This window comes from Dendrobates tinctorius, unplaced genomic scaffold, assembly GCF_039654945.1.
Source record: "Dendrobates tinctorius isolate UK_male_01 unplaced genomic scaffold, ASM3965494v1 ptg000196l, whole genome shotgun sequence".
Lineage (NCBI taxonomy): Eukaryota > Metazoa > Chordata > Amphibia > Anura > Dendrobatidae > Dendrobates > Dendrobates tinctorius.
Window position 1 is genome coordinate 29535486 of NW_027361863.1, and position 24014 is coordinate 29559499.

General features: G+C 47.0%; 1 protein-coding gene across 1 annotated transcript in view; it reads left to right on the top strand.

The window, feature by feature from the left end:
- Window positions 1-24014, top strand: part of RBM20 (RNA binding motif protein 20) — a 406997-nt gene that overhangs the window by 274179 nt on the left and 108804 nt on the right. The window contains exons 3-4 of the mRNA XM_073553101.1: window positions 9293-9354; window positions 9436-9521. Of these exons, the coding sequence (XP_073409202.1) occupies window positions 9293-9354; window positions 9436-9521 (148 nt within the window). The remainder of the gene's footprint in view (window positions 1-9292; window positions 9355-9435; window positions 9522-24014) is intronic.

The window sequence follows — 24014 nt, forward strand, 5'->3', positions numbered from 1 at the left end:
TGTCCCAACATTGAATAATTGAATAACTTTTAGGCTGTGTTCACACACAGCGTTTTTTCTAACGGTTTTCACTATAAAACCACTAAAAATAAGCTTCCCAGTCATTTCTATGCATTTTGCACTTTTTGTGCACATTGATGCGTTTTTTACCGCGAAAAAAAACGTATCGTGGTAAAAAACGCAGCATGCTCATTAATTTTGCGAATTTTTCTGCGTTTTTGGCTTCTTCCATGCGTTTTGAAACCACTGCGGAAAAAAACGCCTCAAAACCGCGCAAAAACCGCACAAAAACCGCCGCGGAAAAATAGGTGCGGTTTCTGGGAAGGGAGCCAGGTTTTTGAGCAGAAATTTTCTGCAACGTGTGCACTTAGCCTTATTTGGCTTTCTTTAACTCCTTACTGACATTTGAAGTAATGGTATGTTGTACATCAGCTCTCTGTTGTCAAGCAGTGCCTTGGCCGTTAACCAGGTTCCCAGAACTAGGGGCACCTTAGTCTATCCCTGTCCCCCAGATTACTCTTGAAGATGGAGACGCCATGATTCCGTGCCTTGCTATGCTCCTATATCAACCCTTATCTGTCCTCTACTCCACGCAGGGAGCTGGGAAGCCAAAGTGTGCTTATAAAATTAACCAGACATGCAAGGGAAAACTGACAGGGATAAATGAAAATAACAATCATTCAAAATACAATCACCAAACAGAGCAGAACACAGGGGAGGTACAGGAAGCAGAAACTAAATAGGAGATGATAAGGAGGTGCACACAAACAAAATTCCAAGTAACAATCTCCTGAACAAATCTCAAAACGCCAACTCCAACTACGGAATTCATCTCCAATTCCAAACCAGGCCATAAAAACTAACATTGGCAATTCCTAAGTATCAGAAGCGAGAATAAATAGCAGAGGGGATTGGCCAACACTGAACAGCTGAGACAATCTAGGTAGGAAAGCTCAAGGAGCTTCAACTCAACAGATTAACCTTTGCACTGCCAGAAAGCAAAAAACTGCACTGCTTAATAAGATAGTGAAATACTTCTAAACAGTTCAGGAGTTTGTGAAACCAGACTCCGTGGTCTTCTGGCCCCTCTCTGTCTCGGTGTCCTAATGATATGCACAGTATGGAAAGACTAAGTGCAATACGAGGGGAAGACGGGAAGGAAGCCCAAACTCTAGGGAAAGGAGGAGTGGAGACCCCTAGGCATATCTAATAGCACTCTTCCTCCCCTACTGTCCCTAAATTGGTTCCACCCCAATTGCCGAGCAGGAACCTAAGCCCTGAATATCCCTAGAGCTAGGTCCTGAATAGGGAAGGGGGAAGGATGTGCACTGGTCACTCCCCATTGTACACTTAGGACATGAAGGGAGACAAACAAGGGGGAAGAAACTTTGCTTGAGCACCAAACGTCCTCCAATAGCACCAGAGAGGAAGTAAGCCGACTGCTATAGCTCCATGCCTTCAGACAGGAAAATGTGAATATCACTGGCAACTTCCTGGTGCAGACTGGGAGTCTATAAACACCCAGGCCCAGGAGTGTCAATTAGAGTGGGAGGGAGGTTGCTACTGGGTCCAAAAGTCAGAAGGATTAAAAAAGAGTCTGCAATGCCAAACGCAGAGACCTTCTGCATCCAGATGCAGAGCGACTGTCTGTAGCATCTGACCGTAAAACCCCTTGACATTTTTCTTGATGCAGGCTTAGGAGCTGAGCATGCATCTTTGCCAGTAGATAATAGCTGTATTATTCAGCTGCAAGTGGAGCAGACTGCCAGATATGGTTGTTAACCTGTTAAATTCAGCTGTCAATCTCTTGACAGTGTCATTCACACCATGGTTTTTTTTTATATACAGCAATATATTGCTGTGTAACGTTCAGTCAGATGATCGCAAGTTCAAGTCACCTAAAGGGAATACAAAATACTGTAAAAAGTTTGTAAAACAAAAGACAGGGAGGAGTTTCGCTACCAAACTTTACTCTATATTATAGGGCAGCTCAGATCACCCAGCTGGCAGAGGTAAATGCGGAACAACACACACCCATATGGCCACCAATAGAAAACTCCCAAATAGCACTTTACTCCTTGGAGAGTCTAATTTGGGCCACGGGGCCTTTACCGAAAGATCTGGCTCTACATTCTCCGTATACCTTTCACACCCTACAAATCTGGAGAGCGAATAGATTCCAATTTGCGCTGCAGTCTCATCCCTCTCCTCTCCTGAACCTGTTTAATAATCCCATGTTCCCGCCAGAAGTTACATCTCAAAATCACGTATGGTGGCAGCAGAATAAGCTAACTAGGCTACAAAATCTAACTACTGTCATGATCCATGCTGGATCAGGACTGATATAAAGCACAGGTAACCTTTTTTCTCCCTAAGCTGTGCTTAAGGTTGGTTTTTTACCCCGGTGGCCATTAGGATTATTGCACTGTGGTGTCGTTTGTTCTAAGTTTGCCCCCGGTGATGGTGAGCGTCATTGCACTCTAGTTTCTTTAGTTAAGTGCACATGATTATAATGCAGGTGTGATTGCTGGCTCTACTATAAAAGAGTCACAGGTGTTGCAATCACTATTGGTGATAGTGTTCATTTCAACCATCCTTGGTGGAGGAAGGAGCTGGAGATTTCCTTGTAGCTCTGACAGAGCTTGGTGGCAGCGATTCAGGAGGAGAGCTGCATGCTGGTGGTGGACTCTGTTGCCAGGAGCAAGTGCAACAGAGTAAAGCTAAGTGGTGTTTCCCTGTTGGTGTTTTTCCTTAGTATTAGTACAGCGGTGGGGCCAGTGCCTGCGCCACCCAGCTCCCTAGCAAGGGATAGATATAGGGTGTGCTAGGGTGACAGGTTCCTGATCGGCGCCCCGTGCGGAACCGGCATAGGGAACGTTAGGAGCGTTAGGGACACTGACTCAGGGGAGTGCAGGAGGTCTCCACGTCCCTTTTCCCTATCGTAGGGCCCACAGTTGTAACTGTTTCCCTTCCCTTTGTCTTGTTTTAGTTACCAGACTGCGAGCTGTGTCACACAGGACAGTATCACGTGCCGCGTCCTGTTGTTCTAGTTACTGGCCTGCTGGTCGCGTCAAACAGGATGGGTCCATGTGACATTATCACCAACCTAACTTTTTTTCTGCTGAGCCATGGACCCAGTTCAGCCCTTTGTCCAATTGCTGCAGACCTTTACTAATGAGATTAGGGGGCTGCGTGGAGGGTTGGTGCGGCAGCTGCGGCTGTTGGTGGGCTCTGGGGGTTTGGTCCAGGAACAGGCTCAGCCAGAACCCAAGATATCCCTCCCTGACAGATTTTCTGGAGGGAGAGATCAATTTTTGGTGTTTCAACAAGCCTGTAAATTGTATTTCAGGCTGCGCCCTCGTTCATCAGGGAGTGAAGAGCAACGGGTGGGAATCATTATGTCCCTTCTTAAAGGGGATTCCCAATCCTGGGCCTTCTCCCTACCGGACGATTCTCTATCTTTAGAGTCCGTGGACGAGTTCTTTGCGGCTTTGGCGCTTGTGTATGGGGATCCTGATGGCGTCGCCCTGGCAGAATCTCGTATCCGTAGGTGTAAACAGGGAGCCCGGGTCGCTGAGGAGTACTGCTCAGAGTTTAGGAGATGGGCCACTAATACTCAGTGGAATGACCCTGCACTTAGGAGTCAGTTTGTGCAGGGCTTGTCTCCAAAGTTGCAGGATACTCTGGTGCAGTACGCCGCTCCCAGGTCGCTGGAGGCCGCCATGTCCCTTGCCATCCGGGTGGATAGACGCCTTAGGGAAAGACATATACAAAAGTGCCCCCTGATGTCCTCGCTAGGGAGGAGGACCCACCAGTGCGGACGGAGGAACCCAGACAGCCCGGTGTTGTTGATACAAAAAAGGGGGTGTCTGCGGCTCGTCGTGGTGGGGGGGTATGCTTTTCCTGTGGGAAGCCTGGCCATTTTAAGAGAGCCTGCCCAGTTCTTGCCAAGTCTCCTGACGAACCCATGCAAGTAGGAGGAGCTAGTTTGTTTCCAGAGCTGCCTACGGTTCGGGGAGTGGTGTCGGCATGTTTGTACTGTGGGCAGACTGGTCATGTCCTGAAGGCTTGCCCATTGCGCGCCAAATTATCTGTGCCATCTGAGAAGCCGCATTCCCCTGGTCGCTTGGAGGGAGGCGACCAGGGAGTATACATTTCCTCCATTTTGCCCTCCCAAAGTACTGTGTCAGCAGAGGTCTTGGCTGGCGGGGTACCGGAGGTGATACCGGTGTTTGTGGACAGCGGAGCAGGAGTCAGTCTGGTGGATGCTCGCTTTGTCCAGACTCATCGTCTGAGGTGTAGGACGCTAGCTCAGCCTATAAGCGTCCGGGCCATAAACTCTGTTCCCCTGAGCCAGGGGAGCTTGACCAAGGTCGTAGAGAATATCCATCTGTGTACAGGACATCATGAGGAGTCCTTGTCATGCTACGTCTTGGAGGGAATGCCAGTACCTATTGTTTTAGGCCTCCCTTGGCTGAAGACACACAACTCGGTAATAGATTGGCAAGCGAGGGAAGTGGTCAGCTGGGGGCACTCGTGTGAGGTCTGCTGCCTAGGAACTACTGTCTCTGCCATCTCTCTTCAACGTACCCCTTCCTCTCCGGTGAGGGCAGCAGATGTGCTGCAGGAGAGTAGGGGCAAGTCTCAACCCTAGCCATTGGCCAACCCTGGGAGGCGCAGACCTCGTGGTGGAAGGGGTTGGAGGGTGGTGTACCCCTTGGTGAGGTGCGGGGGTGTGAGTGTGGTGACACAGGGGGACGCCTCTGTTGTTAATCCCAGTAAGAGTTCTCCAAGTGGTGGCAAATGAACGAGTGGCAATAAACGTTCAGGTCCGGACCTGTGTGTGAACGAGCGTGTATGGGTTGCCACCAAAAAACATCCAGTGGAAGTGTGTTGTGGAGTGTTACCAGCTCATACCAAGCATACAAATGCACAAGCCGTTCCCCAGGTCAGAGCTTCGGAGATGTGTGTTGCCTCCAGAACATACGTTGCCAATACCAGCGGGCTCGTTTCTCATCAACCTGACATGCAGGTAGTTGCTGGGGTGAACTCTGGGTCTGGGCGTCCCTGCTGTAGGTGGTTCCCTGATGGGGAGCGGTCTTGAGGGTCCAGAGGCCCCTCATTAAGGGGAGGGTACTGTCATGATCCATGCTGGATCAGGACTGATATAAAGCACAGGTAACCTTTTTTTTCCTAAGCTGTGCTTAAAGTTGGTTTTTTACCCCGGTGGCCATTAGGATTATTGCACTGTGGTGTCGTTTGTTCTAAGTTTGCCCCCGGTGGTGGTGAGCGTCATTGCACTCTAGTTTCTTTAGTTAAGTGTACATGATTATAATGCAGGTGTGATTGCTGGCTCTGCTATAAAAGAGTCACAGGTGTTGCAATCACTATTGGTGATAGTGTTCATTTCAACCATCCTTGGTGGAGGAAGGAGCTGGAGATTTCCTTGTAGCTCTGACAGAGCTTGGTGGCAGCGATTCAGGAGGAGAGCTGCATGCTGGTGGTGGACTCTGTTGCCAGGAGCAAGTGCAACAGAGTAAAGCTAAGTGGTGTTTCCATGTTTGTGTTTTTCCTAAGTGTGTATTAGTACAGCGGTGGGGCCAGTGCCTGCGCCACCCAGCTCCCTAGCAAGCGATAGGTATAGGGTGTGCTAGGGCGACAGGTTCCTGATCGACGCCCGCTATGGAACCGGCATGGGAACGTTAGGAGCGTTAGGGACACTGACTCAGGGGAGTGCAGGAGATCTCCACGTCCACTTTCCCTATCGCAGGGCCCACCGTTGTAACTGATTCCCTTCCCTTTGTCTTGTTGTTTTAGTTACCGGCCTGCGAGCCATGTCACACAGGACAGTATCACGTGCCGCGTCCTGTTGTTCTAGTTACCGGCCTGCTGGTCGCGTCACACAGGGCGGGTCCACGTGACAACTACCTATTTTAAGCTAATGTCAAAACAAGAGTTCATCGCAAAATATTAAGTCCCGAGGTCTGAGACATTCCGACTTGAACAAATTTTTCATTTTCTGCAAAGCCTAACGGTTGGTTCTTCAAACGTACAATGTACGAATTAAAATGTCTATGACCCATTGGGCAATGGTCTCATATCTCATCTTTATTCTATATTTAACAAACCCAGAGATGGCTCGAAATTGAAGACCATGGAACAATGGGAGGCAGATCTACGAATCTCCCTCACACCTCAAAGGTGGTTCAGGTGTTATGAAAATATAATGAGGGGTAGTAATCAAGTTTCACTTACTGAGACATCTCTTAAATTATTCTTTAGAATACACTATGTACCTAACTTCCTGCACAATATTTACCATTCAGTCCCTGGCAATTGTTTTAGAGGGTGCACTGACGATGGAGACACTCTCCATATTTGCTGGACATGTCCGATAGTAAAGTCACTATGGAAAGATGTAGTAAAATTAATTGATAATATCTTGGGTAGGAAACTACCTCTGGCACCGTCAGTTCTTCTGCTTGGGGACAGACCAACCTATGCCAACAATAAAACTTGCCGTCTCGTTGATTTTATTGCTATGGCGACGAGAAACCACATAGCTAGCAGATGGAAAACCAGTGCGCTCTCTTTAACACAGGTGAAGAATAGGGTCAATTTGATAATGTTATACGAGAAAATAGAAGCTATTAGATCTGATTCTTTCGATAACTTTTAAGGTATCTGAGACCCTTGGATTCAGGCACATAAAGACGATGATCTTTCCAAAATGATATCTTTATCTATATAATATATTGGCATGGTAGTAGCTCCTTACAATTAGAGACTCTGAAACAGGTACACTGGCACCCCACGTTTGTGTATCTTGCATTATCGACACTCACTTAGAACCCCCCACTTTCCCTCCCCATCCCATTAAGTCTAGCTTAATTGTGTTATAATTGTTTTTCTACACATATTCTAAGCGAAGATTTTTTAGTCAAGGATACCGTATGACCTTAAGTGTCTTTTTCTTCTATGTATTTCCCCCTGCGAGGGGATCCTTGTACTTTAATATGAATGTATCTCATGTTAAATTTTTGCTTTCATTTCAATAAAACTGTTGAAACTAAAAAGTTTATAAAAATATGAACAGAAATAAAAAGTTAAAATTATCGCCTCCTGATGAAACTGCACAGGCGGTGAAACGCGCGTCGAGGTACAGCTATGGACTCTCATCCCATAGAAACATGACCACAGGTACTTTGTACTCTATTTTGTGACCATGCTCATAAGATTGATATATATTTAACATGGTGGGATTTACTCATATATACCTCATGCACTGTGAGTCTGTGTTTAATATAGCTATGGACATTTATACTGTGCTTGTTATAGCAAAAAAATGCCCATGTCATAAGTTTGATTTCCATTGGGATTTGTAGTCATAAATTCTTTGTTTTTGTTCTGTTACTGTGCATTTGTCCATGATTGTCTGGTTACTTTGTATCCCTGTTGTATTTATTCAGTGCTATATTATTGCATACATATATTTTGTATAAATAATTCTATTTCTGAATAAAAATTTGTTATGTTTTTAAAATAATATTGGTCGTGTTGCTACTTCAGACTTTTTATTGGTTATATATACGGTAACTACTGGTGTAAAATACTGACCAAATACTGAACATGTGTACATGGCCTTTTAGTTTGAATTAGGGCAGTTCAGGGTGGCTCAGTGGTTAGCACTGCACTACAGGACTGGGGTGTTGGCTGGAGTCACACACAACCATTAAAAAAACGGTCCCATTTTAACGGTCCGAAATCGCACAAAGGTATCTTAACCATTGATCCATTTTTTACGCGATTTTTCGCAATTGATGCGATTTTAATCGCATGTAAGGATCCGTTTGACATCCGATTTTCTCGCAGGATAGCTAAATGGACATATAATGGAGCCCAATGACAGGTTTCCCCACACAAACGAATTAATAGATCTAGACACATATATACATATAAATATATATATATTTTATACATGTCATAGAGACACATTAATATATATATTACAAATTCATACAGTTCATCATAGCAGAATAGCCGCAGAAACATTTGCCGGCTTTTGTATAATTATTCTCCTGCCCGACATGAAATGACACATGGTTTCCATATAGTTAACCATTTCATTTCATGTTTTTTTTGTTATGTCTATCACTACTAATTAGATGAGGGTTTGTGGGTAAAATTTTGGACTTGTAGGGGTTAATTTAAGGGGTTAATTCATTGTATGAAATTGCAGGGACTCCTGCTGACGTCACTGAGGCTGCAGGGACTCCCCGTAATTTCATACAACAAATTAACCCCTTAAATTAACCCCTACAAGTCCAAAATTTTACCAACAAACCCTCATCTAATTAATAGTGATAGACATACCAAAAAAAACATGAAATGAAATGGTTAACTATATGGAAACCATGTGTCATTTCATGTCGGGCAGGAGAAGAATTATACAAAAGCCGGCAAATGTTTCTGCGGCTATTCTGCTATGATGCACTGTATGAATTTGTAATATATGTATAAGTGTGTCTCTATGACATGTATAAAATATATATATATGTGTCTAGATCTATTCATTCTTTATTTAACCGGTCTCTGTGATTTTACTGTATTGGAAGAATTGCCGGCTTTTTGTAAAGGACACCGGGTGCGATTTTATCGCAACTCACACATCTAGTCCGTTTTTAGTCCCATTTTTTCTCGCCCCCATAGACTTGCATTGTCGAATCCGATCCGAAAATCGGTGACAATCGCAGCATGCTGCGATTGTCTCGGTCCGAGGATCGGATCCGATCAAAAATTGCATGATGGGAGCTGCCCCATAGAATAACATTGGGACGAATGCAATGCGATTTTTTTATTGCATTGCATTCGTCCGATTTAATCGCCAGTGTGACCCCGGCCTTAGGTTAAAATCCTACCAAAGACAACATTTGCAAGGAGTTTGTAATGTTTTTCCTGTGTTTCAAGGGTTTCCTCCTGGTTCTCCAGTTACTTCCCACACTCCAAAGACATACTGATAGGGAATCTAGATTGTGAGTCCTAAAGGATGATGATGATGATTTATGTAAAGCGCTGCGGAATTAAGGGCGCTATATCAGCGAGTAAATTAAAAACATAAATTTAAAGAAAAACTATGGTGGCAGAGCTGCAGCAAAGGCAAAACTTCTAGTGAATCCTCTTCAGGTAAAGAAACAGCTGGCATCACCCAATAAAACTTGGTGACTCTGCTGCCTGAAATAAAGCATTGTGTGCACATACCCTTATATAAGTGTTATTTTTTTTCTCTCTGCAGGACTGGGACCTGCACATTAAGGGCAGGATGCATATTCAGAATGTGATGAGTTATTCTGAGAGGTAAGTGTGCAATAGATGGCGGTTTTATCCTAGAGGTGTCTGTAAACATCTAACAGAGGTCTCCTGTGTTTTTTTTCCTAGTACTGGTATAAACTGTGCTCCCAATTCTACAGATGGGGTATTAACTTCCTCTCTAAAGTCTGACTTTCACACCATGAACAATGAAGGTGAGAGAAACTCAGTCCTAGAAACCATATAAGCTACTTACTACTTGACAAAGTGTAAATCTTGGCTCATGGAAAGTATCTAAGTATATAAAATAAGCCAGCCACATGAGATTGTAACACATGGAAAAACTATTTAACCTTATCAAATATTTCACTGAGTCCAGCTCTCCAGAGTTCATAAACATAAGAGGGTCACGATAACTGCCATTAACACAGATTATACATCTAGTGCGGACAACCACCAGGAAACGCCACTGAGTGAGGCTCTGTAACCTTGACCTGAGTGTAAGGACGCGCACAAACGTCTGTTTTTCACAGATAGACTAGAATGGGTATGTGTTCAGTTAACATGTTCACAAACCTCCCATCTGAATAAAGCTTAACATGCACTGATTAATGATAACTTCTGCAAGCAGCACATAAGGGTTGGAGCTTTATTTGTTGTTAGATTTATAACTTTATGGCTAAATGCTAAGGCTATGTTCACAAGTTCTGTTCTTGCTTAGGTTTTTATGCAAATTTTAAGCTGCATTTAAGATGATTACAAAAAGCAGGATTTTGCTGATTTTTTTTTTTGCTGTGTTTTTATTGTCTCTTCTGCATATTGATAAAGTTTAGTGGTCCAAAAAAAGCCTGATTTAACTTCCTTTAGGTTTTAGCACCAAAGATGCAGCAAAAACTGATACCTGCGTTTTTGCACTTACCCATTGTTTCCTATGAGTGAAAAAACGCTGCAAATACGTTGAAAAACGCTGAAAAAAAAATGACACGTTGTAATATGCAAAAACACAGCAGTTTTCCAAATCAGTCAGGAAAATAAAACCAATGTGTGTGCATGAGATTTCTGAAATATCATAGTCTTTGCTGGTAGTATAAAATGTAGCTTAAAATTTGCATTAAAAAAGCACCAAAAGAGACAACTGCAGTTTAAGGAGATATGGTCCCCAAGACACACTTACAGAGACGCCTCAGCTGTATAGAGGGAGTGATGCCCCCATCCCTTATGGGAAATATGCAAAAACATGCAAAACACAAGCCGCGGAGACACCATCACATGTTTCTCAACGCAAGCAATGACTAGCCAGGTCTTTCCCCGGGAAGGAACAACCACGGGAAGGGCAGTCGCCAATGAAGGAAACCACCTATGCCAAAACATGGTATCCATCCACAGACAGCTGTTTCGGGGTATTGCCCCTCATCAGTGTGGAGTAGGAAACTGGCTAGTAGGAGCAATGCCTAGTAAAAGACTGTGAAAAATGAGGGATGGGGGCAGTGCTCTAGAATCACTGCGTTGAGAAACATGTGATGGTGTCTCCGCAGTGTTGGATGTTGATCTCCATGAGTTCATTCATCTTCATTTTAACAGCAGAATGTCTGTATCTGCCCCTAGCTCCTCCCTCCCCTCTCCATAGAACTGTATGAGCACCAACTGTCAACTCCTATCTAGTCATTTTAAAATCTATCTTCACCAAATACAGCTTTTACCCCATGATTTGAGAGATCAATCCTAGAGGTGAAAGAAGAAAACTAATCTGATAACAAATGTTAGATAATTGCTTATTGACACAGCTATTATTCATTTATAGAGTAAAAATTATAGTGTCAGTTACTCTTTAAAGGGGTTGTCCACCACTTGAACAACCTCTTCTGATTCCTCATATTTGGCCACGTTATAATAAAAACACCTATACTCACCTCCCACGCCACTGCTGTTCCAGCAATGTCAGCACTTGCGTTCCCAGGGCTCATATGAGCGTGTTATGTCATGTGAACCCAGTAGTTTTACTTTGACCCCTTAACAACTGCCGATATGCCTTTTAACGGCAGTAGTAAACGGTACTTATTCCTCAGTGCCACTTTTTAACAGTGCTGAGAAAAAAGTGTATAGCGCCCCACAGCGTTGGAAAATCACCAGGGTCTCAGCTACCAGGGGTACCTGAGACCCCGGAGAACGTGATTCGGGTCGGTTTTTACCGTCTCGTGGCATGATTCGCCGTTATTCAACAGCGTTCACAAAAAAAAGTACAATTTCCAATTAATTTCACTCTTCTCAGATATAATCTAGCATATCAGAGGAGAAATGGGGTTCCCCGAGCCCCCCCCCCTTTACCTCCACCATCCCCGGGCCCTTTTGCTCCATCCCCCAACCCTTCATGTCATCTTCCTGGAAGAAAATGGTGGTGAATGCGCAGTGCGCCTGCCATGATCTGCCGGCCAGTACCCGGAAATAATAGGAGATTTTATTTATTGGTTCATTTTGAACACTGTGCTAGACCCTATCACAGTGATAAAAAAAACGAGTAAATCAAACCCCCCTTTGTCACATCCTTAGTTAGATAAAAATAATAAAATAAAAAAAATGTATTTTTTTCTATTCTTTCCAGTTGGTGTTAGAGCTGTGGTTAGGGTTGTGTTAGGGTTGAGGTTGTGTTGGGGTTAGGGTTGTGTTGAGGTTAGGGGTGTGGTGGGGTTAGGGCTGTGTTAGGGCAGTTTCACACGTCCAGATAATTCCGGTACCGGAAAAACCGGTACCGGAGCTGTCCGTGTGCATACGGAGGTCATCCGTGTGCTATCCGTATGTCCGTGTGTACCATCTGTGTGCTGTCAGTGTTTTTGAAAAATTATTTTTAATGTTAACCCTTTGACTTTTAAAAACGCACACGGATCACACACGGACAGCATCCGTGTGCGGTACGTGTTTACACGGACCCATTGACTTGTATGGGTCCGTGTGATCAGTGCTGTTGCACAAAAACGGACAAGTCAGCGTGTTTTGCACACGGACACACGGTCGGTGAAAACACGCTGACATCTGCATAGACACATTCCTGAGAAGGTGTCTACGTGTGTCAGTGTCTCCGGTACATGAGAAAACTGTCACTACACGTGCCGGAGACACTGACGTGTGAAACTGCCCTTAAGGTAGGAGTTAGAATTGGGGGGTTTCCACTATTTAGGCACATCAGGTGTCTCCAAACGTGACATGGTTTTGTACATTTTATGACAAAAACTTTTAACCCTTATAACGTCCTAATGAAAAAAAATTGTTTTCAAAATGTTTCTGAGGTAAAGTTGACATGTGGGAAATGTTATTTATTAACTATTTTGTGTGACATAACTCGCTGATTTAAGGGCACAAAAATTGGAAGTTTGAAAATTGCAAAATTTTCAAAATTTTTGCCAAATTTCTATTTTTTTCATAAATAAACACAAGTAATATCAAAGAAACTTTACCACTAACATAAAGTACAATGTAGTGGACAATACCGTTAACACCTTCCCAATATGGCCAATTTCCTTTTTGCGTTTTTGTTTTTCCTCTCCTTCTTCTAAGAGCCATAACATTTTTTATTCATTCTTCTGTCCACAAAGACGTATTAGGGCAGAAAAAAAGAAAAAAATTAGAAGTGAGGTCACATTACGAAAAAAACAACAACACTGACATTCGTTTTTGGGAATTATTTTTATGGCATAGTGTGGTACAAATGACCTGGCGATATGATTCTTGTCATCAGTACAATTACGGCGATACCAAACTTGTCCATTTTTTTCTATTTTAACTGGTGAAAAAAATTCAGGAGGTTGTAAATGTAAAAAAGAAACAAAAAACAAAAGAAAATTTTTAATTTTCCAAGAAATGTAATTTTTTTTTTTGATAAATATGTGTTGGCTCATCTTTTCCGAGATGAGACTTTTGTTATTGATACCATATTGGAATACACATGAAAATTTGATTGCTTCTTACCAGAGATGGGCGGACCCCTGGATGTTCAGATCCGGCTGAACAGTTAAAAAAAAGTTAGGGTACCAGAACAGTACCCGGACCCCATTCACTTGAATTGTTTGGCCGAACATTCAGTGTTTGCCACATTGTCATGTGCATGATAGCGTGGCAAATAAGCTTCGGATCGGCAGTAAAATTTTTGACAACCAGCCTTGGTAAAGCAGACAGCTTGGGGCTGGTATACTCAGTCTGGTAAAGGGCCATGGATATTGCCCCCCCAGCCTAAAACTAGCAGCCCGCAGCCACCCAAAAAGGCACATCTATTGCTTTGCCCAGCTCTTCATATTTGTGGAGTTGATGTTTTATTACAGAAAAGGGAGATTCAATGGAATGGGCGTTAGGGGAGTATAACTGTTTGTTATTTTTAAATAAAAAAGGAAAAATGTGTTTTGTTTTTATTTCAAATAAAGGACTTTATTCTGGCTGTGTGTTTATTTACAATTTAACTATAGGATGAGTAATGGGTAGGTGTGTCATAGATGCCTCTCCATTTCTAATCCGTGGGCTTGATGTCACTAGACAATACAAAGGGATAATACAAAGGTGACATGAACCCCAATTGCCATTGCTACAGGGCAAGTGCAAAGAGCCGGGTAAGTACCAGAATTGACTCATCTATTAGGTTATCAAAAATACAGTGGAACCCATGCTGTTTTTATTTGTTTATTTAAATTATTTATAGCGCAGGTGCCAGCTGATGATTACTCCCATCAGCCGCTACATGCTCTAACTGTTATTATCGACAGAAGGTATCGGCTGAAGGGAGCAGTAGTTGATGCCAGTGACCAGAGGTATACTTTTTACCTCGATCACAGCTGTGGGCTCATGCTGTAATTTGACAGCATGGGAACAGTGGTGGTCTGACCGGTGGTAATGATTTTATGGCCGATCAGAAGCAGTGTTTGCAGCGCTTTTATGCACATGACAGCGGGACAAACACCCGGTGTTTGGGGGGCCAAACCCGAACAATAACACGGACTTCCTGGTGAAGTCCGTGCTCAGTGTCCGTGCCTGAACAGTAGGTGTTTGGTTCGTATGCCAAACTTTAGTGTTCGGGTTCATCCATCTGTACGTCTTACAGCATTTTTTTTTTTTTTGCTATATTGCGAAGACCAAAAAAAAAAAAAAACAATGCAATTTTGGCATCCTGATTTTTTTTTCTGTGTACAGAGTTTATTGATCAGGTTAACTATCTTTTTATATTTTTATAGATCAAACATTTGAGGCGTTGATACCACATAAGTCTGTTTTAAAAAAAAAAATATATATTTTTACCTGGGGATAGGGTGGTGAGTCAAACTTTTAGGATTTTATTTTATTTTTTACAATTTACTAGTCCTCTTTGGGGACTTGAACCTGTGATTATCTGATTGCTTGTGCTATCTATCTATCTATCTATCTATCTATATACACTAACATTCAAAAGTTTGGGGTCACCCAGACAATTTAGTGTTTTCCATGAAAACTCATACTTTTATTAATCAAATGAGTTGCCAAATGAATTTAAAATCTCGTCCAGACATTGACAAGATTTGAAAAAAAAGATTTTTATTTGAAATAATAATTTTCTCGTTCAAAATTTGTTTTCGTCAAAGAATGCTCCCTTTGCAGCAATTCCAGCATTGCAGACCTTTGGCATTCTAGCAGTTAATTTGCTGAGGTAATCTGGAGAGATTTCACCCCATGCTTCCAGAAGCCACTGCCACAATTTGGTTTGGCTTGATGGGCACGTTTTGCGCACCATATGGTCAAGCTGCTCCCACAACTGCTCAATGGGGTTGAGATCTGGTGACTCCGCTGGCTGCTCCATTACAGGAAATAAATAAATAAATAAATAGTTCTTGCGTAATTTGGAGGTGTGCTTTGGGTCATTGTCCTGTTGTAGGATGAAATTGGCTCCAATCAAATGCTGTCCACAGGGTCTGGCATGGCGTTGCAAAATGGAGTGATAGCCTTCCTTATTCAAAATCCCTTTTACCTTGTACAAATCTCCCACTTTACCAGCACCAAAGCGACCCCAGACCATCACATTACCTCCACCATGCTTGACAAATGGTGTCAGGCATGCTTCCAGCGTCTTTTCAGTGGTTCTGCGTCTCACAAATGTTCTTCTGTGTGATCCAAACACCTCAAACTTGGATTCGTCTGTCCATAACACTTTTTTCCAATCTTCCTCTGTCCAATGTCTGGGTTCTTTTGCCCATATTAATCTTTTCCTTTTATTAGCCAGTCTCAGATATGGCTTTATCTTTGCAACTCTGTCCTGAAGGCCAGCATCCCTGAGTCGCCTCTTCACTGTAGACATTGACACTGGCGTTTTGCGTGTACTATTTAATGAAGCTGCCAGTTGAGGACTTGTGAGGCGTCAATTTCTCAAACTACAGACTCTAATGTACTTGTCTTGTTGCTCAGTTGTGCAGCGGGGCCTCCCACTTCTCTTTTTACTCTGGTTAGAACTTGTTTGTGCTCTCCTCTGAAGGGAGTAGTACACACCATTGTAGGAAATCTTCAGTTTCTTGGCAACTTCTCGCATGGAATAGCCTCCATTTCTAAGAACAAGAATAGACTGAGTTTCACATGAAAGTTCTTTTTTTCTAGCCATTTTGAGAGTTTAATGGAACCAACAAATGTAATGCTCCAGATTCTCAACTAGCTGAAAGGAAGGTCAGGTTTATAGCTTCTCTAATCAGCCAAACTGTTTTCAGCTGTGCTAACATACTGGCGCAAGGGTTTTCAAGGGTATACTAACAATCCTGTCATGATCCAGGACGGGGTTTCACTTTGGCCCGTCCTGATCAGACTGGGGGTTAATTGTTCCGCCTCTCTCTGGCAGAGGGCGGATATTTAATGCCCTCAGCTGAGTTAGTTGACCTTGTGCGTACGTTTGCCTTGTGCCTGATATCTTGCTTGCTTGTTTGGTTTTGATCCGGTTCTGTCCCTGTTACGAGTTCTGCCTGGCCCTCTTGTACTGCGCTACCTCTCGTATATGACTCTCTGCTTGTGACTCGACTTCTCTCTGCTCGTCCCCTTGGTACCACGTCGCCCTCTTGTGTATGACCTTTGGCTTTGTCTGACTACCCATCTGTTTGTGCCTCGTTTGCCCGTACTGTTGTGACCTCCGTTTTGCCTGACTGAGTTGTTGTATGGTGTCCTGTCATATCTGAAAGTAGGACGCTAAGCCCTGCCCCCTTGCAGTCACCTGACCATAGGTCCTGTGCCAGCTTGCTAATTTCAGTGTCCGCAGGTCCTGTGCCTCTTTACTTTCCGGCGCTGACTGGACCCTGACACTAATAGTTTGAAGCACGCATTGTCACCTCTGCTGCCCTGCTCCACAGGTATCTTTTAGCACTGTTTCTGTACTCAGGACACGCGCACTGGCTCTGTGAGCGAGTGTAGTGCGATGTCTCTGACAAATCCATTATCCTTCTTACACAAGTGGCAAACACAAAGTACCATAACAACACTGGAGTGACGGTTGTTGAAAATGGGCCTCTGTGATGAAGGAGTTAACTGCTCCTACCCCCCCAGGGCCTGTAGCATATTGAAGAAAGCAGGATTTAGTGCTCCAAAGTTGAATAGCAAGGCCTTTTAGTATGATAATGAGATAAGGCCGAAAACAGAACTTCAAAGCTTGAGTAGGAGCCATGCCAGCATGGGGCAGGAAAGGGCCTGGGGGCTTCAATTAGAATATACCTGCCAGCTGGACACAGAAATACACATCCATTGTCTCTCCCAGCCTCTTCAACTCCATCCTAGGATCATGGATTATGAGCACACCTTTCGAGTTATAGACTCTTAAAAAATATCCGCGTGACCCTGAGGAAATCGAGCATCTGGCAGTGTGACTCCTGAGTCAATGAGGGCTCTGGGACCTGAGATATAGAGATTGGCCCTCCACAGCAACCCAATGGGGCCATGTTTGCTCTCCACACGACAGGCAAAACCATCCTCATTCACTGGTACCTCTCGTGTCCGGATCCGATCATGCTGTAGAAAGTTACCCCCTTTCTTAGATATTGGGAATAAGTTCTGCAGGGAGCTAAAGGGTGGAGATTATAGGCCCACCCTCTGACAAAGGGGGAGGGACCCAGCATGCTTAAGAACAGCAGCACATGGCAGAGACACACACTCTCTCACAGAAGAACCAGACAATGATGATCTAAGGAACTGAGGACAGATCTGCCAAGGGGAGTAGCGGCCCGCGCTTTGGGGTCTGTCCGGCAACTAAGATTCTTGTACCTGTGGACTGCAGAGCTCCCGGCACCCACATGCAACCTCCAACCTGGTAAATTGACCTCCAGCTTAATATCTCTAAGTCTTGTACCCTTCTTGTTATATTTTACTCTGACTGCAAATCCACTGTAATTCCATTGTATAGCTTACTGTATATTTCTGTAATTATCTAGTGCGCCCTTAAGGCAATTAAACCATAAAATTAATCTTGGGCTGATGCTTTTACTCTGATTAATGTACGAATCTTAGAATACCCAGCGGGTAACAGGACATCCTCCCCGGCGGCCATTTGCTGTAGGTGCAGTTCCCTTACTGACCTGAGAGACAAAGGGGGCGCCGGAGAGCTGTGCCTGTGTAGTTACGTCACATTGGTGACGTGGGAGGAACGGGTCCTGTCCTTCACATTGGTGGCAGCGGTGGGATCAGAGTAATATTGTGCATGGGACCCCTACTCCCAGACACTAGAGACTACCAGTGGTAACTTTCACTGCTGGGGTCTTAAGGCCAGCCCAGCAGTAGACGGTCAAAGTGCAAATATAATAAGTTGTGTGCGAGGTCAGGGTTGCAGCTGTGTCAGTAACCAGAGGTTCCCAAGATGGCGGAAGGCTCCAGGAGTAAGGCAACGGGGAAGGCCAATGCTATGGTCTATGAGGAGGTGGTGGAGGACAATACCATTGAAGGTGAGGTGGAGCTCAGCCAGGGCTCACCAAGGAGCCAGACCCCCATGCTCAGTCCGCAGTGGACTGTCCACCACCTGCCCGCCCCAGCCTGTCCAGATCGGAGGCCCTTTTCCAAGCGGCTATGGCACAGCTTGAGGCTGGTAACGACGCTGCCCATGACAAACTCCTGGTGTCGGCAGAGAAAGCAGCGGAGCGTGAGCAAGCGGCGGCAGAGCGGGAGCATGCCAAACGTAGGCTGCAGAACGCCGTGAACCTGCGGAGCGCCGGCACCGACTGGAGATGGCTCAGCACGGGCTCCCGCTGGACGCTCCAGCCCCACCGGGGACCAAGGTCTGGGCGGAGGACTTCCCCCTGCTTGAAAAGGATGGAGACCTGGATTCCTTTCTGCTGGCCTTTGAGAGTATCTGCCTCCAACACCATCTGGCCCTGGATCAGTGGGCAAGGTACCTGACCCCCCGTTTGAGGGGTAAGTCCCTGGAAGTTTTGGGGGACTTACCTGCCGGGGAGGAGCAGGACTACAACAGCATCAAGCAGGCCCTGATCCAGCACTACAACCTCACCCCGGAGTCGTACCGCAGGAAGTTCCAGAGCCTGCAGCGGGGCTCAAAGGAAACCTGGACTGACCACATGCGGGCACTGCTGAGAGCTGCAGAGCACTGGACCTCGGGTCTAGAGCTCACCACCCACCAGGGGGTCCAGGAACTGTTCGTCACAGAGTAGTTCTTGTGGAACTGCCCAGAGGACCTCCAGCAGTTCCTCCGTGACCGGAAACCAAAGGGGGCTTCTGCTACAGCCGCCCTGGCCGACGAGGTTGCCAACAACAGGGCGTCTGAGCCAAAGAAGCCTGCCTGCAGCACCTGGAGAGGGGGTAAGCCCAATCCTGCCCCTGTCTCCCCAGCCTCCAGAGTGCAAGGGGTGTACCCCCCTGCTGCCCTCCAGGCCAGGAGCAGAACCCAGACGTTGTCATCATTGCAACCAGCCAGGACACTTTAAGGCTGCATGTCCCCAGTGCCATAAGGCCCCATCCCTGTCCCAGAAACCGTCCACTGTTTTGTGTGTGGGAGGTCCCTAGACAATTACCAACCCGTCACCATCGGCCGCTCAGCCGTCATGGGACTGCGGGACACAGGCGCTGAACGAACCCTGGTACGTCCTGAGGTGGTGTCCCCTCAAGACTTGGTGCGTGGGAAAACCCTTTCTGTCTCCGGAATTGGAGGCGTTGAACCGGCGCTGCCTGTCGCCAAGGTGTTTTTGGACTGGGGCGCCGGGAGGGGAATGCGGGAGGTGGGAGTAACGCCAAATATTCCTGCCAATGTGTTGCTTGGGACCGATTTGGGGCGGCTAGTGTCTCAGTATGTGGCCACTGAATGTCATGACTCTACTGTGAATGCTAATGTTAATGTGTTGAATGTGCCTCCAACAGTGGAGGAGGGAGTGAAACCTGATGGGAAGCCATGCACTGACACTACACACACAGGGCTCACAGTGAGGACAGGTGAGAAGACTTCAGGGGAGAACTCAGAGGTGGAGGGAGGGGCTGCTATGGGCAGTGTAGGGCCCCTAAGTGAATCCAGCCTGCTGAGTCTAGGGCCTCTGCAGAAAGAGGAACAGGCCATGGGGGGAGGGGACATCCCGGGAGAGGAGCCACCAGGTAAGACCCCAGGGCAGGGAGTTCCCCGCATCCGGGACGTCAGGAGGCCGGGGAAGTCTGCCTGACCCGGCGACTTGGTCAGGGGCCGAGGGGAAGCAGGCGCTACCTGTGGTCACAGCGGTCGTGGCCGCTGTTACCAGGAGTAGGAGCACCGGAGCCCAAGGAGCCTCGCGGAGGTCCAACAGTTTCTCCCTCTCCGACCAAGTGGCTGTCGAGTCAGACAGCAGCCAGGAGACAGATCCCGGGGAGCTGACAGAGGATGTGGCAGTTTCGTCAATTCTTGCCACATCGAGTCAGGGATTTCAGGCAGCGTTGGAAGCTGACACTAGCCTGAAAGCTCTCAAGTAGGAGGCGGCACAGCCTCCCCTGGAGTCCGACCGCGAGCGAGTGATCTGGGACCAGGGACAACTGTAACGGGTAATGGTCCAGCAGGGTTCACCGGAGGCGTGGCCCAGGGACCGACAGTTAGTGGTACCCTATTCGTTCAGGGCAGAATTGTTGCGGATCGCACACGAGATTCCCATGGCCAGACACCTAGGGATCACTAAAACCAGGGCCAGGCTAGCTCAGCATTTCTACTGGCCAGGAATGAGGACCGAGATGATTGCCTACTGCCGTTCGTGTGACACCTGTCAGAGGGTGGGGAAGGCAGGGCGGCGCCCCAAAGCCCCACTGGTAAATCTGCCCATCATCGAAGATCCCTTCTCGAGGGTGGCTGTGGATCTCATTGGACCTCTGTCCACTCCCAGCCGCTCCAGGAAATGCTTCATACTAACGGTAGTGGACTATGCCACCCGGTACCCGGAGGCGGTAGCTTTGTCGTCCATTCGGGCCAACAAAGTGGCCACTGCCTTACTGGAGATTTTCTCCAGAGTGGGGTTTCCCCAGGAAATGCTCACCGATCGAGGGACCCAGTTCATGTCGCAGCTGATGGAGTCTCTGTAAGCAGATACAGGTGCAACATCTGGTAGCCAGCCTGTACCACCCACAGACCAATGGCCTGTGTGAGCGGTTCAATGGCACCTTAAAGCAGATGCTGAAGATGTTGATCGACTCCCACGGGAGAGACTGGCAGTGGTATCTCCTACACCTGCTGTTTGCCTACCGGGAGGTCCCACAGGCCTCAACGGGGTTCTCCCCCTTTGAGCTCTTGTACAGGCGACGTGTACGGGGGCCCCTTGCTCTGGTGAAGGAAGCATGGGAAGGGGATTTGGCCACCCCTGGAGTGTCGGTCTGGAGTATGTCGTGCGCTTCCGGGACAGAATGATGGCCTTGACACGGCTGGTGCATGACAATATAGTCCAAGCCCAGGCTGACCAGAAGCGGTGGTACGACCAGAATGCTTGTGAGCGGACCTACCAGGTGGGTCAAAAGGTGTGGGTACTGGTCCCCGTACCTCAAAACAAGCTTCAGGCGGCCTGGGAGGGTCCATACCTCGTGCACCAGCGGCTCAACGCTGTCACCTATCTGGTCACCCTGGACCACGCCCGTGGACGGAGGAAGGCCTTCTATGTGAACATGATGAAGGCCCATCATGAGCGGGAGTGTGCAACCTTCCCAAGGAAGGAGAGGTAGAAACCCTCCTGGATCTGCTCACCCAAGCCAAGACGGGTGGATCCATCGAGGATGTGGGGGTTGGCCACCAGCTCTCGGAGGACCAACGTTCCCAGCTGGGGGGCCCCCAACACCCCTTTCAGGAGCTGTTCAGCAGCCTGCCCGGAAGGACTGAGACAGCCGTCCATGACGTGGACACCGGCAATCACCCCCCGAACTGGCGTTCAGCGTATCGGGTCTCTCTTGAGGTGCAGCAGCATATGCACCAAGAGATAGACGAGATGCTGAAGCTGGGGGTGATCCAAGTGTCCAACAGCACATGGGCTTCGCCTGTAGTCCTCTTCCCTAAAAAGGACCGAAATACGTGGTTTTGCGTGGACTACCGGGGGCTCAGCGCTGTGACAGTCACCGATGCGTACCCAATGCCGCGCATCGATGACCTGCCCAATCAGCTGGCTGGGGCCAAGTGCCTGACCATCATGGATCTGAGCAGGGGGTATTGGCAGATTCCCCTGACCCCTGGGGCACGGGAACACTCTGCCTTTATTACCCCATTCGGACTGTACGAGTCAACGGTGATGCCATTTGGTATGAAGAATGCCCCTGCCACTTTTCAGAGGATGGTCAACACGCTGCTCGAGGGACTGGAAGGGTATGCGACCGCGTACCTAGATGACATTGCCATCTTCAGTCCCACCGGGGAGCATCACCTAGAGCACCTGGCGTAGGTGCTCGGGTGGATCCAGCGAGCAGGCTTGACCATTAAGCCGGAAAAATGCCAGCTGGGTATGAGTGAGGTCCACTACCTGGGACACCGGGTAGGTGGGGGAGCTCTGAAGCCAGAGCCCGGGAAGGTGGATGCCATCGCATCCTGGCCCACCCCCAGGACCAAGACGCAGGTGATGTCCTTCTTGGGGACTGCCGGGTACTATAGGAGGTTTGTTCCACACTATAGTGCCCTGGCCAAGCCCCTGACGGACCTCACCAAGAAAAGGCTGCCTGTCGCAGTCGACTGGACAGGCGCCTGCGAGACAGCTTTCCAGGCGCTCAAGACCGCCCTTTCTAGCTCTCCTGTACTGCAGGCGGCCAACTTCACACAGACGTTCGTAGTGCAGACCGACACCAGCGACTTCGGCCTCGGTGCTGTGCTCAGTCAGGTCGACACTACGGGCCATGAACACCCCGTTCTCTACCTGAGCCGGAAGCTCCTGCCGAGGGAAGTGGCCTATTCCACGATGGAGAAGGAATGTGTTATGATGAGTCACCGAAGGAGGAAAAAACAAAATACAAGCTAAGTCCAGAAAAACCAGAGAGGTTGGCAGCTATCGGATTGCAGACCCCTGAACCTATCCACAACAACTAGCAGTAGTCGTGGGGGGTTCCTACGGTGCCCTAGACCCCTCGATCACAGCCGGAGAACTATATAGCCTAAAGACAGAAAGAGGAAAGACTAAACTGCCCCAGAGCAGACCCCAAAGCAATAGGCAGCCCCCAACATATAATGACGGTGAAGCAAGATGAAAACACTAACACAGATAGAAAGATAGGTTGAGCAAATGATGGGGCCCAAGCTAACTACATAGGACAGGACAGGAAAGCTGCTGTCTGCCATCCGCAAAAATCCTATCAAAATGAGCCAAATGATAGGAAAAACAGGCCCTGAAGTCGCTAGGCTTCAAAAGATTATATCAGCACTCAGGTATATTCTGAAGACAGAGCAAAATATCAACAGATCAGAGACAAAAATGGAGTTCAGCTCACCCCCGGCCGGGGAAGGCAGAACTCCCAAAAAACAAGGCAAAACAAAAACAAAACTGAAGAGTACAAAGCAGAGCAGAAAAACTTAGCTTTGAGATGCAGGAATCAGACTGGTCTCCAAGAATCCAGCAGGAAAATCACCAGCCAGAAAGAAGGGCGTCGGCAGCCTTATATCCAGTCCTCAATTCCAGCCACCCAGTCATCATCTAGCTGCCCATGTGTTTGGTAATCAGCCTCACTACCTTCCTTCACCAGAGGAGGGAGTTCATCAGACCTCAATGGTGAAGGGAAAAATGAACTCACAACAGGAATGTCTGGCAATTGTGTGGGCCCTGCAGCTTCTGCAGCCATACTTGTACGGACGCCAATTCACCATGGAAACAGACCGCAACCCCCTCAGCTGGTTACACACGGTCTCTGGGACGAATGGTAGGTTGCTAGGCTGGAACCTCGCTCTCCAGCAGTATCACTTCACCATTCGCCACAAAAGAAGCAGGGACCATGGTAACGCTGATTGGTTGTCCCAGCAAGGAGAGAGTGCGGAAGGGCACATGGGGGAACACAGGAATGTGATACCCCCTAGTGCCCTCTAAAGCAAGGAGGTGTGATGAAGGAATTAACTGCTCCTACCCCCCAGGGCCTCTAACATATTGAAGAAAGCAGGATTTAGTGCTCCAATGTTGAATAGCAAGGCCTTTTAGTATGATAATGTGATAAGGCCCAAAACAGAGCTTCAAGGCTTGAGTAGGAGCTGTTGTGAGTTCATTTTCCCCTTCACCGTCGATGTCTGATGAACTCCCTCTTCTGGTGAAGGAAGGTAGTGAGGCTGATTA